General features: G+C 36.8%; 1 protein-coding gene across 2 annotated transcripts in view; it reads right to left on the reverse strand.

The window, feature by feature from the left end:
• Positions 1-16461: 16461 nt before the first annotated feature.
• Positions 16462-20593, reverse strand: part of LOC149072360 (uncharacterized) — a 42321-nt gene continuing 38189 nt past the window's right edge. Inside the window, exon 8 of one of the 2 annotated variants that reach the window (XM_089246360.1) lies at positions 16462-16909. In XM_089246360.1, coding sequence (XP_089102486.1) covers positions 16605-16909 — 305 coding nt within the window. In that variant the 3' untranslated portion in view covers positions 16462-16604. The remainder of the gene's footprint in view (positions 16910-20593) is intronic. The other variant, XM_089246359.1, reaches the window with a different exon arrangement.

Raw genomic sequence — 20593 nt, forward strand, 5'->3', positions numbered from 1 at the left:
AACAGGCAAAATGCCCAACGAGGTGGCTGATAAAAAGATGCCCATAAAAATATGGATGTCATATATTTCAAAAATACAGCAACCAAATTAAAAATGCAATTAACACAAATTATAAACAATATATACACATTACCTGTTTAATGTATTTTTTGCGTACCTTCATGTATATATTTTTGCAAATGGTTTTGTTCTCCTGTTCTGCATATACTATTTCACGTTGCTTCATTTTGTACATGCAATAATTTTCTAGAGTAAAAAAGTTTTACAATTTTCCTTCAATATTGTTTTGAATCAATGCCAGCACAATGTGTCATTATCCCCATTGTGCATAATTTTTGATTGCAGCATGCCCTGTAAACTTCTGCTAGATTTCTTGCTATGATTTTGTTTAAAGTTTTACATCTCTGTTTTGCACATGTTATGCAATGTTTGCTCCATTTTCTTCTCTAGTATGTCATATCATTAATATTGAAGTCAATGGGACTTATAACTCAACTTTCCACACTCCTTGTGGCATGGAGCTTATATAGCCGTGGTGACTGAATCTAGTTTTTGTTCTGCTACCGATGGTGAATCATGAAAATAGTTTTTTTGTTCCTTTGGTTATCAGTATGAAATAAATGTAATAATTTCGATTAATTAATAATATTAATAGAGTATTAATTAAAAAATTGAATTATTAGCAAAATTTAGTTATAATTAATTAATGAGTTTAATAATTAATAACTTTATTAGTCAATATTTTAGTAATTAATAACTTATTGATTAACTTAGTAATTAATAACTTATTGATTAACTTAGTAATTAATAACTTATTGATTAACTTAGTAATTAATAACTTATTGATTAACTTAGTAATTAATAACATATTGATTAATTAACTTAGTAATTAATAACTTAGTAATTAATTAACTTAGTAATTAATAACTTATTGATTAATTAACTTAGTAATTAATTAACTTATTAATTAATTAACTTAGTAATTAATTAACTTATTAATTAATTAACTTAGTAATTAATTAACTTATTAATTAATTAACTTATTAATTAATTAACTTATTAATTAATATTTTATTAATATTTTTATTAAAATTTGAAATTTTCGAATGCTATATCATTTGTACGAACAGACTGGAACTCATTCCGCTTCGAGTGCCCTTTTTTCCTAGTGCCCCACTAGTCCAAATTTCTTATAAAATGGCCTGCGATGGACCACTAATTTACAACATATCCCGTATTTTACAGAACATTCTCGTAAATTTGGTCGTTCCGACTTCCTTTATACAATTTTCCTGTTACCTAATTTGAAATTAAATTTTTTATTGAAATTGTGAATGAAGGTAAATTTCATTCAATTTATGGTCTCAACTCTAAGTAATTCTCATTTAAGATTTCTCGCTTAAAGCGTTTCCCCGCTTACAATTTTTTTTCATAATGGTTTTTCGAAAAACGTTGTAAGCGGGATCCACTGTATATATTTTTTTTTACTGTGATTTTTAGTAGCTCAAAATGAAACAGGTTAATATTTAAAAATAATTGCATTTCATTAAATCTTTAATTACGCGATGAAAAAACCAAGACAAACCCGAAAGCATTTTTCGTGGCAGTGCATCAATTGGTAAAAAAAGCGGTAGCCTACTGTCCCTGAAAACCGGGACGTCTGGCCACCATTTATGAATCTATAACAAAAATTTCTGTTTTTCACTGGATGATACGAGCGTTTAAAATGCGGCCAATTCAGTCAATGGTATCCGATACATAAGACTTATTTACTCCGAAAGTTAAGTTTACTTAACACTCTGCGAACATGTTCAGCATTGTTCGCGAACTTCCACAAAATTGAAATGTAGGAATGGGGGAAAAAAAGTTCCTCTTTCACATTATAACTTTTTTTCTGTTACAGAGTTGCCGTGACGTGATAATCACATCACGTCAGACTTTGTGAATTTCCAAATTCGTGGTATCTGACACGACGGGAAATCACGTGACGTCAGTGTAGTGTTTCAGTCTTAATTCGGAGCCGAGGTGTTTAATAGTCTGTGCGCGAAAGGCAATCTATAAAGCCGCGTCTAAACCCGCCGCCATACTCGATGCCCAAACGCGCAAACACCTTGTTTTCCGTCGAAAAACACGCTGTGGTCTAAAAACAGGTTTTTCAGTGGTTCAGCGCGACGGGTCACGACCACCTAGATAACCGGCCTCTGCCACTACCTCCTATATACATAGTATATAGGAGGTAGTGCCTCTGCACACGTGATCAGGAATGCTGTGACGTCAGCAAGAGTAGTGCTATCGTTCCTCCATGACCCTACTCAGCGAAGCACGATTGAACGTGTTCGTTTGTTCTTCGTCTCTGCTTCGCACGTGTTTTTATAATTTTATTTTAAATCTCAGTTTTTTCGAATTTGTATTTTTATATATTTCTCATGCCGTTCACGATAGTCGTGCCGAATTATAAATTAAACTGAAGGAATGATCCAAAAGTCGCCGTGCTCAGATGCCGAGAAATAGCACATGCCATCGAAAGGTTTTCAAAATTACCAGCAATAGTAAGGTAAGAACGTTCTTGTATTATTTATTGAAATTTTCTTGAATTTTTCTGGTTATAAGAGCATTAGTCCACTAGTTTTATGATAATGTTGAAGGCTATTCCATGTCGAAATTTAATCATGAAGTGCAAAATCGCTGATTTTTTTGATATAATATATCAATATGGTATATATTTTTTTTCCGCATCAACAAACTTCGATACAAATGAAAGTTTAACTTTTTTTTTATGTTTTGTTAATCTAACTCCAATAATTAAAAACTGATCATTGTTCAAAATTGAACAGATGAGGTACAGTATTTGTGTTTAGATCATATTACTTAATTTTTTGTCTATTTGAACAATTTTTCTTATTTTATCCTTCCATAATTTTGAAAAGTTAACATTAGTTCAATTTCTTACTGGCAATGAACTCAATGAAAATTAGGCATGCATTAATAATGTAGAATTGTTCACCTTGGGAATTTTTTTTTCCTTTCTTAATTTCTAATTTTTTTTAAAGAACTTAATCATTATAAAAATTTGTCATATACATTTAACATTGTGAATATTATGAAACAGTTTTACTTTTTTTATGCTTAGATATTTTCAAAAATATTTTTTAGAAAACTTATTGTTTCAAGATGTACCTACAAGTAGGAAATCTTTTGATAGTAGAGAGAAAAAAAAATTGTAATCATAAAATAAAATATCAAATTTTATTTTTTTTTAATTATTATTTTCAAAATAAATTGATTTAATGCCATAAATTTTTATAAGCGCTCTTCTCTCTCATCTTACAGGTATGTAAACCACATTTCAAGCCAGATTCTCAACAAGCTATTATGAACCCAGAGGAAGCGTTCCTGATTTCATTATCTGCTCAGCACCAAACATGGTCATGACAACATTATCTATCCTCCATCAACGAATTCAACAAGCTTCCTGATCGGCAAATCTACGGATACAGTAAGGTCTCGAGAAACTGTCTCAATGATGTACCACTGTTGAATCACTTCGACCATCGGTGATGCCTTTCAAAGATCAAGTGTAATACTCTGACAGTTTTCTCGAATTTTACTGCCAATTTGCCAGAGATAGTTGTGTAGTCACGCTGTGAAGACTTCCAAGAGCCTTTAGAAACAGACTTAAGATAATTGCGTTTCTCTTGTAACTCTGTACGTAATAATTACAACAATTATTACAGGGTAGGAGTATGTTCGTGATTGATAGGTTGCCAGGGAGTTGCTCTTTCATATCCATCAAGTCAGGTCACAAATTTTTTTACTGTGGTCAATTCAGATGGTTCTCCCATGTGTTTTTGTACACTGGGACTCTCGCGTTTCACTGTTCCACACCTCAAAACAAGCCAGAGAGAAAAAGGATATGAAACCGGTAGGAGTTTGAAATGTGTATATGCAATTTATTGATTGAAAGGGAAATTTTTCTATCAGAAAGATGTGAAAAACATTTATGGATAACACTATGAGGTCATGTATATGAGTACGTATGTTTTATTACTGATGCATTCTCAAATAATTTCTATAAAAAAAATGACTTGTGATGAATTTGAAACAGAAAGGAAAAAATGCCAAGTGAAAGGTAATAGAAAAATGTAAAAACTTTCTAAATATTCAAAGAGGTGACCAACGATGAAGGTAAACAATAAGGAAAAGCCATGAATTTCTAATGTTTTATGAAAATTTTCAGATTTTGAGTGAGGAACTCCGTTTCAGAGTAAGAAAAAAATCATGACCCCCCTAAAAGTCATGAAAAAAAATCGATGCTTTCGCTTGAATCATAGCTTTGCCTTTATCGTTGGTTTCTTTTCAATTATGCCTATCAGGCAAAGGATTATTACTTGTTCATACTTTCCAAGTAGGGGTTTTTTTAATATGGTGCAGATATAATTCGGAACAGTCTGTTATGACAAAAATGATTTTAAAAAATAATCGTTAAATGCAAACATGTCTTCATATAACATTACTGTGATTTGGAAAGGAGACATCAACCTCCAATTTTATTCACTAACGTGTTTTTTTGTATCGCAACATCAGTATTTTAAAGCGTTAAATTTAGTGCAGTGCAACTTTGATAACTCGCCATTTATTATTTATATGGTTGCCACTATATTCGATTCATTGGGGAAAATATTTCAATTTGATACATGAGAACCATATCCCACTTAAGTCGACTACGATTTAAACTGCATTACCATAACTTGTACTCAGAAATCACCCATGCATTGATCAGTTCAAAAAATTTTGCGTCATTACTCTCGTATGTGGAAAACTGTATTTTTCATTGTTTCTGCTATTTGTTTATTAATATTCGTCAAATTCTCTCCACTCCTTTCAGTAGGGTTACTTCCCGTTATTTCTCTGTTTGGAACCTGAAAACTCAACCCGTTTGATATGACAGCCACAGGTGTGAATGATTTTTGAGTGAGAGAGAAGACATGAGAAAGCTAAATTGATATGTTTTAAATGAGGGGAGGAAATTTATCTGTTTGATCAATTGCAACGCTCATTCACAAATAACATCTTCCAACAATTAAAATATATGCCCCTTCCACCTAAAATTTGAGATTATTCCCAATACAAAAACTTTTCGTAGGAAATTGCAGATATGAATTTTTTTTATGAATTTGTGAATGATATCTAGAATTATGTGTGTGTTCAACAATATTACATACATAAAAATTTTTTAAAAATTGAAGCAAAATGAAATAAAATTCGCTAACTTGACATCTGCTTAAGTCAACATAATTATTTTTCGATAACCTTTGGGTTTCAAGTTATCGGGGTTCCATAGTGTCTTACTTGGTACACGCCACAGATGATCACAAAAAATATATTTATTTTTGACTGTACTGTTTACTCAATTGCGTATTTTTGAAATCAAAATATATTTGAAATTACTGAAAATCATTGAAATTGAAAAATCAAATTATTGAAATCATTTATCAAATGTGTATTTTTCAATTTATTACATGTGTGGACAGATTTGTTTTTCCTACATCAATGAAAGGATGTTATATTCACGTAAAATAAAGTTGTCAATATTTTTCGAAACATGTAAATAAACTTTTCCAATTTGACATTATTATGGTGTCTTTTATTGCTATCAAATAATATTTAGGAGTAAAAAATATACAAGGCTTTTTTTTTCTCACTCATCAGTTCAAAAATCAGAAGTTTCAAGATATTTCTGCAAAGGTTTAATTTTAGGAACACTCGATTTAAAAAAAAAAAAAAAAAAAGTCTCATATTTATAGAAATAATACTGTACAGAATGATTGGGGTTTTTTTTTTCAAATAGAAAAGAAAATTAAGGAATTAAGATGACTCTCTCACTACAATGAGAGAGATCTATGAAATCATTGTTTAATTTTAAAAAAAGTGAATAGTGCAGTGCATAACTAATGGGAAAGGGCAAAAAAAAATTTTTAAATGGGTCATTAATGTGTGTGTATATAGTTGAAAAAAATATCGATGTCTTTTAAGAAAATTTCCCGACTGGTTACGTGATTCAAATTCTTCAGGGAGAAAAAAACTTCAAGAAATATCGTCGCCGTATCTGATCAGATCGTTAGGCTTAAGGAGGTGGAGGTTTAGCACTACTTCCAGTGACGTCACAACGCTACGCAAAGGCCGGTTATATAGGAGGTCGGGGTCCTGCTTAATTTGCATAGTGCCTAGTCGAGCTCGCGGAACTTATGTCGGAAAGAATGTTTCGTCGTAGGAGCTCTGACGAAGAAAACGGGGATAGGGAGGGCTTAGGGTTTCTAGACGTCCGTATATACGGCCCACAAGAAGTATGCAGGTTGGGATTGCATTGAATATTCATGAATTATTAAGGGCGACCTCGGAAAGTTGTTTCGGGAGTTGGCCCGAGCCTTCTAGATTCCAGTGCCAATGACACTGGAGCGATTATTTTTTTTATTGTAGTATGATTATGTTGTCCTAGGAGGTACCGAGGATCCCCCATGGCAAAGCTGAACTTTCATCACTACTGACAAGCTTCAAGCCAATGTTGGCATATCTGCTGTTATTTTTTCCCTTGAATTAAAACAAATCAATAACGACACACTCATATTTAAAAATTGAATAATTTCGAGTGAATGGACACGTATGGTTGGATATACAGTCGAATCCAGTTATAGTGAAAATCTCGTTTTAACGAACACTTTTCTAATCCTCCAGATAAGTTTATATAATAATGCAAGAAACCTGGAGTTCCTTTATAACGAAATTACGAAAGGATTTCTTCGGTCTCTTGGAGTTCGTTATAACGGGGTTCGACTATTGTCATATTTATGTTGATTGTAACGATTAATGACAGTTTTTTCTGTTAAGCTGTCTTAGGAAAAATGGTCTGCGGCGAAAGTGCTTGTGAAACACTGAACTAATCATCTCATCGAAATCGTCAAATATGATCATATTTTATAAATATAACGAAGAATAAATTTTCGACATATTTTTCTACTCATTTTCATCCAAGTTCTTAAACTACTACAGCTGTCTTTGGAGCATTATGCGAGCACAGCTTGTCAAACGATGCGATTGGTTGAATTTTAAATATTGTGTTCTATACAGAAAACTTTTTGGTGTACGAAAATCCCAAGTTATGAAAAGCATATCTGACGAAGTTAGCGGCAACCCTTTTCAATCTCTACGTACCCTAAAGTGCCACGCAACAAACCGTTGAAACCGTCTTGATATTACACCCAGACCGGTATAACGTCACCCCCCCCCCCCCGCGATCACATTGGGGACCCTTTTAGCGGCGAGTCTCGGATGCTCGGATGCATCCCAGCGATCAGATGTGGGACCCTTATAGCCGCGGGTCCCACATGCACCCCACGCGCTCACATTGGAGGGGCCCTTATAGCGGCGAGCCCCGTATGCATCCCACGCGATCACGGTGGGGACCCTTATAGCGGCGGGTCCCAGTTCACCCCACTCTATCAGATGTGAAAAGGATCCTTATATCATCCCAACTCCTATTCATGAAAGGACGTAAAATAAATATTAAATCTCGGAATCAAATGTTTCTTCTATCGTTCAAATCCATATATTTATGAATAAAAATAAACTAATTATTTAATTTTTTTCCCTTAAAAATACGGTTTCCCAAAGTTGGGGGGTGGGGGTCGCGCGATAGTCTTTAAAAGGAAACGTCCGAATAAGAAATCTTTCTATTTTTCGCAACGTAAGTAAAAAAATATATCAAAACTAAAAAAATTCCTCAACTCAGCCGAACAGCTACTTACCCCATTTGAGTGAATCCATATAATGCAATTTTATCATATTCTACTCGCACAAATCATCAAGTTAAAATTTATACACGGGATTCAGAATCAACCGTGTATAAATTTTTATAAATTAAAAACAGAACGAATAGCATGTGAATATATAGTGGAAATGGCTACATCAGGGGTCTTCAAGGCATGGCCCGCGAACCACATTTGGCACTCTGAGTTTTTTTTTTGAGCCCGCCGATCATTTTTAGAAAATGTTGGAATACATTGAAAAACTGTTAATTCTAGAATTGATGAAAGAAATAATTCTAGAATAAATGAAATGTATAATTCTGTAACAGATGACAGAGATAAAACATACCAGAATTATTGAAAGAAAATTTTAGAAATTATTAAACAGTTATTTTCAGAATTGGTGAAAAAAAAACTTTAATTGATAGAAATGATTTCAGGATATATTGAGAAGGAAAATAATTTCAGAATTATCGAAATGAATATTCAGAGATCATTTAAAGCGATTCCAGATTTAATTGATTCCGAAATTAATTTTAATCAGTAATTAAACTTTTTCAGAATTAGTGAAAAAATTTCAGAACTAATAAAAAGTCACTAAATTATATGAGTTGGTGGCCTGCAGGCTTCTTGGGAAGTTTCAATTTTGGCCCGCAGTGTCTGAAAGGTTGAAGATCCCAAGTACAATTTAAATTATGAACAAAATAAATAGCGCTAGGGTGCCTTTTATGAAGCGAAATATTGGGAGACCGGGGGTTCGAATTATTTTGGAGAGTACACCCGGTGACAGGACTGATTTGGGGGCGTCAGGGGAGGGAGTGATGCCCCCACCCAGCTTTGAAAAATACAATAGAAATAGACAAACAAGCTGAAATGTATATGTACACACAGGTGCGTCATTTGGGGGTCAGGGGAGCCATTGCCCACCCCAGCTTCAGATAATACACTAGAAATAGTATATACAACCTCTGACAATAAAGATCGGTGAATGAAGTCAGAACGGCCGATCTGGCAACACTGGCGAAGCAAAACGCTGCACATGCGTAGCGGCAGGTGTTGACCATCTGCCGCCACCGTTGTTCAGTTGAGCGTCGTTTGTGTTCCGTGAAAGACTTCTTTTACAAAGTGCTTGTTTAGTGCGTTGGTTCTTAACTGAGAACAGGAAAATGAACGAGCAAAAGATCAATTTAAAGTTTTGTTTTAAGCTTGGCAAGACACCGAAAGAAACTCACGCGATGCTGGTACGTGTTTATGAAGATCAAGCACTGTCCATGTCCATGGGTCTGTCCATGAGTCAGAGCAGAAAAATCACGCATCAAAACGATGCTAATCACCTTTTTTGATAGTCAAAGCATTATCCACAAGGAATTTCTACCTGAGGGAACGACGACGAATGCTGCAAGGTACATTGAAATTTTGACCCGTTTCATGAAACGTCTACGCAGGGTACGACCTCAGTACGTACAACAAGGTTCATGGTTTCTTGTTCACGACAACGACAATGCCCTCACACAGCCAATATCGTCAAACAGTTCCTGGCAAAAAAGGGGGTGGTGAAAATTGAACATCCTCCAGACTTCTTTTTATTCCCACGACCAGGGCCGGACTTAGGGGGGTGCGAAAGGTGCGGTCGCACCGGGCCGCCAAATTTCAATGACCGCAATTTTTCCAAACGAAATCCTTTCCTTTTTTAGCAGATGTTTTGGAAATTTTTGATTAAAATTTAATTTTTTCCCCATTAAACTACTATTGATTGTGAAAGGACGCTTTCAGTTTAAAGACCTTATAATATCATTTTTAGTGTTATTAAGTATGGCGTTAGCTTATTTTAAAGGGGGAAAAGAGTATGCAGATGGGGGTCGCATTCTTTACCCCTGAAAAAAGTATGGCCTTTCTTTCTGCCATTAAAGAATAACAGGGCTATATTAACAAAGAAAAAAAAAACATGCTTAGGGCATCAAACGAAAAGGGGCACCGCAAAAGAAATCTAGTAATTTTTCCTCTTGAAAACCTCCCCCCTCGTTGGAGTTACCATCTGGTCTGTAGAATGAACAGCTCTAGGAGATGACTGCCCCTTACCGAGGCAATTCGACACTCCTCCGAACCTATCAACTGTCATGTCACGATGTTTCCCTAAGGAGGCTTGAGAACTTTTTAGCAGTTTCCAGCCATAAACACCCCATCTAAATTATTCCGAAAGATGGATATACAATATATGAATTCTAAATTTTGACAATTTTTACTACTGAATTTCCGAAAAAAAAAGTAAGATGTTTCTCTAATTTTTTTTCTCTCACTCTAATTATTCACCTAGTACAGTACCAACAAAAGAGATATTTTGTTTCATGAATAGAGAGTCCATGCATAGAAACATTTAAGAGCACAAAGGTCTGAAAATTTAGGATGTAGGCTACGTTGCTTACAGTTCCGGTAGTTCATTTTCTGATGAGACAATGTGTTTGCCTTTTATTGAATAAATTTTATCTGAGGTTTAGGACAGGCGGAGATAGACATGAACGGCGAGGGGAGGGCATGATGATGACACCAATTTATATATATGCATATACATTAGATCAGTCGGCTCCGTCATTGGCACTGGGGGGGGGGGGGGAGAATTACCCCTCCGTATCTCCACCCATGAGTTTAGGCTGTTCTTAACTAGTGTTGTTAATATTCGACAGCCTATACCAGAGCGTCTTTTTGAATTTCGAATTTGAATATTCAAATATTGAGATTGCAATCTTTAATTTTATTTGTGGCAAGAAACTCTTGTTTTTAAACAAGTAATAACATTGAAGAGCTCATATACAGTAAATCCCACTTACAGCGTTTTCCAAAAAATCATCATGAAAAACGTTGCAGGAGAGAAAATGCTTTAAATGGGAAATTTCGAGAAGTGTTAATAAAAGTTAGGATTACGAAAATAAATCGTACTAAGCGAGAAAACTTTCGCAGTGGGTACGTTATAAGCAGAATATACTGTAGTAATTTTACATTAGAACTGTATTTGAAAATGTAGGTTAATGTGTTTAAAAATGTTTTTCTTTATTTGTATGAATCCCAGTACTTGATATCTTTACTTCTGCTAATTTACATTAATTAAACAAAAACAGCAATAAAAGAATCGAAAAATGATCAAAGTTATCGAATCAGGCCAGTAGCTGAAAATTTCGTTCGGAGGGGAGACCAAAGTGATAGAATAGATTTGGCCATCCTTTTCCCTTTTTTCGGTCATTTTCTCACATTCTGGGGGGGGGGGGGGGGGTCCTAGGTTCCCTCCCCTCCTCCGCTACGGCTTTGTATCGAATCGCAACATTTGATAAATATGATGAAACGCTTTAAAAGTACGTCAGAAATGTATGCCTGTTCAATATGATTCGAACCTCAGCAGGTGGATCATACTAATTATTAGTATGATCATAGTTATTATTAATCATTTATAAATTTTGCCAAATTAATTGAAATGCAATTTCCTCTCAATGGGTTGTGTTTGATTACTAGAGCCCGGACGTTCAAAAATGCCTTAAATGCGTTTTTTGCCTATTTTCAAGCTTTCCTATAAAAATGCCTTTTTGTGCCATAAATTCCAAAGTCTATTGGTGCATTTCAGAGGCCATAATATGTAAAGCTTGGACATTTTGAGCATTGACAACAAAAGAAATGTTTTTTTAATTTTTTCCAATTCTTGGTATTAATTTTCATCAGAAAGTATTCTGAAACACCCCCCCCCCCCAGTTTCAGCTCCATTTAAACGGAGGAACAAACACATAGTGAGGCGACCACGAGGTACTGGAGTGGCATAATAGCGACGAAAACTTGTACACCGCACATATTCGAGGAGGGAGACAAAGAATAAGAAAGAGGCTACTCAACGAGGTGCGGGAGTCGAACAAACATGTTTGTTTTCACCTCGATCTGCTGATTTTTGCTATCTGCTGACTGGTCCGTTCTTTTTTTCCTTCCCTCTTCTGCGTAGGGGTCATCATCATCACACCATTACATTTCGTAACCCCCCTCCAGCCATTTTCTATATCGTCGCCTTCTACTATGAGCGCACGTCTCATCCTCCACCCCTATGCATTTTTTCTTCCTAGTCGCAACTCCCGTACCGCTTAACCTATTCGCTCCACTATAACTGCAGCCAAAGTGATCCGAGAGATAGGGAACTTGGTGTTGCATGAGTTAACTTTACTTTGACCGGATGGTGTTAGCATATGGCCACCACATCCTGCAGTAGCGTCCCCAGGCTGGGATATTTTGCGGGTCTCCTTGTCAGATGTTTCACAGGCCCCAAAGTAGTGAATTTATTGCGTGAAAAAACAAAAAAGTGGTAAGAATCGTTTCGGGTTCCCGACTGGAGCCCTGTCAGCCTCACTCTTGTGGGTGCAACGGGTGTTAGACGTGGTGTTTCAATTGAACGCAGCCCTATGCTACAAAAGCAGAGGAAAATTAGAAGTTTTTGCTTCTCCGCATGTTTTACATTAGATGTCCCATTAAGGCATTGGACTGCATTGAGCTACAGATGATCATTCCAAGAGGTCATCAGTTGACGTCATGACTCACCGAAAGCGAAGTAGGAGAAGACAGATGTGGGGACCATGTTGTTTTGATTTTTTTTTTTTTTTTGCACCATACATGCACTGCAAACAACCATGGCTATTTATTTTGCGTATTCGATTAAATTGACCAGAGTAGCCCTCAGAGGTGTGCGATAGATGTTTCACACAGGACCCCCCGTGCTTGGAGGAATCCCGCATATGTGGGAATATAAAAAATTTTTTTAACTTTTTACAACAATAGAACAAGGAACCTACGTTTCTACTGCAGAAACGATAGTAATTATTCCAAATAATACAACAAACAAACGAGAATTATTCACAACACTCGAAGAACCACAAATCATTTTCTTTTCGAACTCCGCGTCTGTTAATGATGGCCTTGATATTGACCTGAGAGACATCAAATACTTTATTATGCAAGGCCATAACTAGGATTTTTACCACTCCCACAACTTTAAATTTGATAATTTTATAACGGTGTTTTGTTCCACCTAAAATTGCCGCCCCCCCCCTAAATTTTTCCGCCCGGGGCAGTTGCCCCCCCCCCCCCCAGTTACGGCCCTGTATTCTGGGCCTGCAATCAATTTCACTCGGATAATACAATGCAGTTATTATAAACTCTAATTAAAACAATAGATGACCAATTTTTAAGCCAGTTTTTGGACCCTTAATACCTAAGTTTTTAGTTATTTTCCCTTCTTTCCATAATAGTAAATGCCATTTTTAGTGCCTAAACTTCTGGGCTCTATTGATTGAGATCTCAACTATCAACGCGTTCCTGAAATAATGAAAAAATAAGTGTAATTAAAAAGTAAGTAATTAATTTTTTTTAAACAACTCTTTCCCCTATACGATTTATGTTCGTAACTCGAGAAGTTGGGGAGCGACTCCATAAAAACGCTTTGGAGGGGGGCCGCAAAAAATTGTTCTGCACCGGGCCGCGAAATTCCTAAGCCCGGCCCTGCCCACGACTCAAACTCGCTTTGAAAGGAAAGATTTGACAATATTCCTGACATCCAACGAAACGTGACGAGGCTTTTGAACTCCATCCCAAAAGACTTCTTGCAAAGTTTCCAGGACATGTATAGGAGATCTCAGCGGTGCATAGTAATGGCAGGTGACTATTTCGAAGGACAGTAAGGTAACTTTCGTTAACATTTCATCTACGTTAATGTTATAGGACTATTCACCGAACTTTATTGTCAGAGGTTGTATACACATATGTTCTTTGCGGCCCCCCGGAAAAAAATTGAAATGACGGGCTTGCTCAGTGATACAGATTAATGTTCTCTATGCCTACAGTAACCAATTATTTACAGAGCATTAGATATGCCATTCGACTCCATGTGGTGCTTGACATGCGGGGATCCATTTTTCCAACGTGATTGGCTGTAGATTAGAGATTGAACTATACAGAGATAGCTTTTGCTATTTTTAATCCACCTGAAAAGCGTCCGGAACAAGTGCAACACACCCCCGTGTGACTGGCAGAATTTGCGATCCCCTCTGTACGTTCTTTTACACAAAAACAACGCGATAAGCAATTGGGCGTCTATCTTGACACCACACGCGTCGGCGAAAACCCACCTACTTCCTTTCTCGCCGTTATAAAGTTCTGTCACTAGATAAAAACTACATTCTTATCTATGGGGGAGTGTGCGCGTTTGTGTCCTCGTTCCACTTAAGCCAACCATCTTCAACCTGTTGCTCGCAGGCACAATGGGGCTCCCTGAAGCACCAAGAGTGCTCATGCCATATTTAGTGCTAGCGAGCACTTGATTAGCCCTTCAATTACACACCCTGTAAATATTGCATTCAATTACGTTTATTCAGAGATTTCAAGCATACATACGTAAACGTTGCCGTAAAGTGTACATGCCCACCACATGGTCCCTCGACCCCTAATTTTGTGAAAATGAACTAACCGGCACATTTACAGGTCACTCAAGCAGCCCACGACACTATTCCAGATCACTTTAACGGTCAACAGCACATTTAAGTGATCTGTGAATGTGCCGCGGGTCGCTTAGGTGGCCATTTTCAAACGATAAAATGGCCCACACTTTCCTAAAGGTTAGGCACCCTTGCCGTAAGGGGTGCTTTCTATTTGAAAATGATCGTGAAAGGTTGATGAACCCTGCACTAAGAACAATCAGAGCCACGAGAAACTGTACTTGGTCAGCCAGGAAGGAGATACGGGGGGACATGAATGACGGAACCGACTGATCTAATGCAACATTTCTCAACCAATGGTCCGCTGTGGTCGTCTCGTGACCACTCTCATAGTGACGGACTCGCATCGCGGGGACCCGGGTTCGAGCCCCACCCATAGGCGGAGACAGACTTTGAAGTCTGAGGGGGGCAAGATGTCAATTCGTATATACATATACATTAGATCAGTTGACTACACCTGTGACGCTGGGGGGGGGGGGCAATGCCCCACGCGCCCCCCGTATCTCCGCCCATGGCGCCACAGTGGTGGTCGGATGAAGTTAGTTTCCTGTGGTTCCCAACTTCGAGGTGCAAATGTGAGCCGATCTCCCCGTCAAAGTCTCGCCACAGAAAGCAACACGCCTACAAACAGTACAAATATCCAGGCACTACACATCACTCACTTCAGAGATATAGAAGATGGCAGCACTGAAAAATCATACGCAACACTAGATACGCACTCAGACTGTTTAGTTACACAACTCACTAGGTAGTAAATTGCTAGGTTTGAAAAAAAAAGACAAGAAATGGTCGTGATGGCTCAGGTGATTCGCAGGCAGACTTGATCAATTACAACAGCTGAATAATTTTATATTAGAAATGTCCATATGGGTTCAAATAAAATTATACTTTCATACTACTTAACCAAACATGCACCTCATACACATTCCTCTACGGAATTTCGAACCAATCAGCATATGCCGGAATTATGTTCTGAGTGTATGCTTGGCCCTAACGTGTGTATTTATGTTGTCGAGTTACGCTTGTTTCGTGTTCATGCTGCCATCTGGCTTCCTTTTTCTGAAGTAAAAATGAAAATGCTTGAATTTGTGTTTTGTCAGTATCGTGTTGTAGGCCTCCCTGCTCTGCGTACAACACGATACTGACAAACTATACTTTTATACTTAGATTCACCACACATCATCGAAGAGAATGCAGGAAATTACAATCCTTAATACAGGATATTACTAATTTTACAAAAACTGCAATTCATTGTTTCAAATGCAATTTGCTAATTACTGAAGGCGTGGAAATAAAGGACTGTTACAAATATCAGTTCACTTGGTCCCAGAACTTTTCCCCGTATTTTAATGTTAAAATTTTTCACCTGACTCAGTTTCTTCCTTTAAGTCAAAGTTTTTAGAGATGAAACTCAAAAAATAACATTTAGCAACAGAATTCTGCAGATTCATCTGTCTGCCTGTAAAAAGTTTCTCACGAAAGGACAAAAAATATGGTAGTGTCAAAAAACATTCCTTTTTTGACATTAAATAATCCTGTATACACTTTCTTTAATCAGTTTCATTTATACTAATACCATGTATTCGTCTGTTTCCATATTGCAGTATATGAACGTCTAGTTTATCTCTGAATCTTCTCATTCTATAATTAAATAAGATTAAATTAAATATGCAATGTATTTCATTTTACCAGCACGATATTCGTAAATGGCACTGAAAAAAACCAAATAAGCTTCAATTTCCCAGATATGTAATACAAGTGGCATAAGCCTACACTTTCTGAGAAGTAATGCGGAATCAACAGGGGGCAGCTAAGGGATGATGGGGATCTAGGCCCTCTCATCTCTTTCCGTTCAGAGGCATTTTAGCGTTGACCTTCGACCTATGGTCATCTGTGAATTTCCTTTTTTCAGCAAGAACAGGAAATGAAGGGTGAATCACAGTATATGTAACAGCGCTCAAGTTCAAAATTTTGTATTTCAAATCAGTTTAAAAATTCATTAAAAAAATACAAAGGGAAGTTTGCTTGGAAAGAGGGATGGGCTCGAGATACATGTTAAAAAATTAAACCCCCCCCCCCCATCTTAATTTTTTACTGAAATTTTTACACACTTGTGATAGAAGTACAGATGACAAAGACCACAAAGTGTATGATGGTTATTTTATTTCAATGAACAAACAAAATTTAAAATTTGTTTCAGAATACATCAATCAGCATGGTTGTACTCCACGACCACCCATTCCTAGATTTCCATGTCCTCCACCACCCGTATAAGGAGGACGATTTCCCATCATATTGGGTTGTCCTGATTCTGGTTACCCATAGGCTGGCCTGCTCCTCCAGGATCCATTTCTCCTCTACCTGGCATCATACCAGGACGATGTCCTCCATCACCTCTCATATTTGGGGAAAGGGGTCCCTGATTTTGCCTGGGACCCATCATATCACCACCACTCTTCCCTGGAGCACCTTCCATAGACATAGGCGGCTTGTTCTGGTTCATCGGTCCTCTTCCATCGTCTGGTGGACCTTGGTTCATGGCATTCATAATGCAATTCTGGAGATCTTGTTCGTTTTGAGCCATGTTTTCTTCTTCTGCAAATGAATGAATAAAAAAAAGATAAATTCAAAAGCTTTAGTTTATAAAAAAACTGAAAATCATGGAAGTTTATTCAAACTATATAACTACACCTGAATGCATTAAAAACCGATTCCAACATCACTTATGCATGTCATTGATTATACTCCCCCAGCAAGTGTTTACAACAAACATCTTTGAGAGCTTTTGAAGAAAGTTTGCATGAAATATCAAATTTCAATGCAGTGGCCTTAATCAGCAGAAAGACTGCACAATGTCATCCTCATGAAATGGGTTTCAATAGCCAATACACGACCATTGAAGGACCGGACACACCCCCGCTTCCTATCTCAAGGATATATCAAAGTGGCAATAATATAGCAATGCAAGACCTCAATGTATCTGCAAGTATCTAACATGTGAAAATTAAGTGTCCACTGTGTTACGCATAGGCGTATGCAGGATTTCCTTCAAGGGAGCACAGCAATTTTTTTTCTAAAACAGGTTTTTCTCAAATGTGTCCAAGGAGAGGGGAGCTAGTCACCTTTTCCAAGATAAAATATTTTTGAAAAAAGATATTGGAAGAAAATATGTTCAAATACTACCTCAAAATCAACTTCTGTTAATTTAAAATTTTTTTGAACTCATTTTCTCTGAAGAATTCCTCTTCCGATCCCCAAACCATTACCTCCATTGTATCTCTAGGACAGACATCTTTAATTTGCTGCTCGTGAGCACCATGGTGCTCCCTAAAGTACCCAGTGCTCTATGCTCATGTCTAATTTTGTGCTCGCGATCACTTAATTAACGTACCAATTAAACACCTTGGAGCATAGGCGAAGATCGACTTGAATGTCAAGGGATAAAAAAAAAAAAAAAGCAAAAGAAACATGAATGCGGACCATGGATTCAGCTAAACAGAACATAAAAAATATCCTCACACACACAAAGATTAAGTTGGGAAAAGATTTGCAAAAAAATTGTATATCGATTTTTTGGCTTTTATCGAAGTTTTTTTGTTGGCATGCAAGTCAAAAATAAATTATAAGGGAAAAAAATCCCATGTTTTTTTTTGTGATTTTGTTTTCAACTCAGATGTAAATGCGGACAAAAAAGCCATCTCAGCTCAAGTGGGGGTTTGAACCCCCCCCCCCCCCCCCTTCCACGCCAATGGTGTTACCAATATGTTCTGCCTCTTCCAAAAGGACTTGTCACCCACAAAGTCTAGAGTTGCCCAATCATGATCTCAGGAACACTCATCTGAGCAGGGACAGAGTTAGAGGGGGGGAGGGCAAAATTTCAGAAGCCGGGTTCAGGTCTCTTCCAAAAGAAACCCTTTTCTTTCTCAGATGTTTTTTAAATTTGATTATTTCTCTCTTCCCCCCCCCCCCATCAAACTATTATTGATTGTGAAAGGAGGCTTTCAGTTAGAAGCCCCTATAATATCATTTTTAGTGCTATTAGGTATGGCATTAGCTTATTTCAAACAGGAAAAGAGTATGCAGGGGGTCGCATTCTTTACCCCTGAAAAAAAAAGTGGCTTTTCTTTCTGCCATTAAAGATATAACATGGCTACATCAACCAAGAAAAAAAACATGCTTAGGGCATCAAACAAAAGAAACAAAACAAAAAGAAATTTAGTGATTTTTTCCCCCATGACAACCTCCCCTCTCAGAGTTACTAGAATCAGAATTTTAAGGTGATGCCTGGCCCTAAACGCGGACCAGTCATATGGAGTTACCATCTGGTCAGAAGGTACCAATAGTGCACACATTGTGTAGTTTCATCCGGTGGTGCTTCCATTAGCCATAGTAGCTTGTGGCATGGACATTTCTAGATGACGATTGCCCCAGAGTGGGCAACTTCGACTGTCTTGCAGAGTGTTAATTGCAAACCTTCCTGGAAACTGTCATGATGTTCTAGGAAGCATGACTGTAGTGTGCCTTTCCGGGACAGACCTCTCCTTGGAGCCCTTCTCGAAAAGGTTTTTTATTAAGCAAAAGACATGTAAATTTTTTGGAGCTCCCCCCCTATTCAGCAGTGCCGTCTTAACATATGGGACCCACCCGGGCGCCATACGAGAAGAGGGGCCTCAGAAAGATGAGTAGTTAAATTTGTGTGTGTGTGTGTATATATATAAAATAAAAAATGAATCCCACTTAGAGTTTTTGAAAAACTCTTCATAAAAAACGTTGTAGGTGGGAAAACGCTTTAAACGGAAAATTTAAAGTGTTAGTAAAAGTTAGAATTACGAAAATAAGACTAACGTTCTAACTTACTAACTGAGTAAAACGGAATACACTTTATTTTTGTGAATCCCAGTATTTGATTCCTTTATTACTATTATTTACATTAGTTGAACAAACACAACAATAAAAGATTTGAAAAATGACCAAAGTTATCGCATTGTAACATATCTTTGATAAAAATAAAACACTTTGAAAGTATGTCAGAAATGTATGTCTGTTCAATATGATTGAAGCCACAATGAAGTGTATAAGCAGGTAGACCACGTTCTTATTATTAGTCATTTATAAATTTTGTCAAATTAATTAAAACACAATTTCCTCTCAATATATCATGTTTGATTACGATCTCAACCATCAACGCCTTCCTAAAATAATGGAATGAAAAAATAAGTAATAAAACGAGTTCTTCCTGAACAATTTCCCCCCCCCCTTTTTTTTTATGTTCAAAAGTCTAAAAATTTACAAGTTGGGAGCGACTGCAAAAACTTTTTTGCACCGGGCTGCAAAATTCCTAAGCCCGGCCCTGCATCTGAGTGTCCATAGCCTAGCCATCTACGTCACCAAATCTTAAAACCCGCCACAGAGAGCAGCAGTCCTACAAACAGTACAAATATTCAGTCACTACACATCACTCACTTCACTTCTGAGATATAAATGGCAGCACTGAAAAATCATACACAACACTAGATACACACTCAGACTGTTAGGTACACACACACTTACACTTCCGGCACAACTCAGTAGGTAGTAAATTGCCTATGGCGATAGACCTGAGTTGTGCTCGGTAAAAAAAAAAAAAAAAATCTTAAAACCCATCAAGCACACCAAATACCCTATTAAGCAGAGAATACAGCATTTCAGAATACAACAGCTGTGGACAATTCTACAAGCAAGATGTATTGCGAAAATTGTTCACAGAATACATTTGCAAGTTTGTAGAGTAAGTCTTGCCATAATTTGTGTCTCCTTGGGAGAGCTGCCAAGCATTAGACAAGTGTGTACTAGTTTTTCAGACACTATGTATATATATCACTTCGCATATACTCTCTAGAGATTTCAAAATTTACTTTCATGTTGAAATTTGAATGTGTTAAGTCTTGTGTGTAAATATTTTCATCAATAGATGGAACATCACCATAATGAAAATCCATTCACTTTACACATTCTTAAATTTAACATTCATTTAATGGGAAATAATTTCAGTCCTAAAAGAGGACTAATCCCCCAAAATTCTTCCAAACATAAACCTGAATTTTACTGGTCTTGCAAAAAAAACCTAAAAAGTTTGCACATTAGTTTCTCTCCCTCCCTTCTAATACACCAATAAATTTATTTTATGCTACATTCAAAAATACTATGGAAAATATCACTGATTTATGCTTTTTAAAAAATACATGAAATAATCAAATCAATTTCAAAACCAAACCTATTAAAAAAAAAAAAAAAAAAAAA

The sequence above is a fragment of the Pholcus phalangioides genome, unplaced genomic scaffold, assembly GCF_987345545.1.
Source record: "Pholcus phalangioides strain wild (caught in Gottingen) unplaced genomic scaffold, Ppha-v1.0 ptg000017l_1, whole genome shotgun sequence".
NCBI lineage: Eukaryota > Metazoa > Arthropoda > Arachnida > Araneae > Pholcidae > Pholcus > Pholcus phalangioides.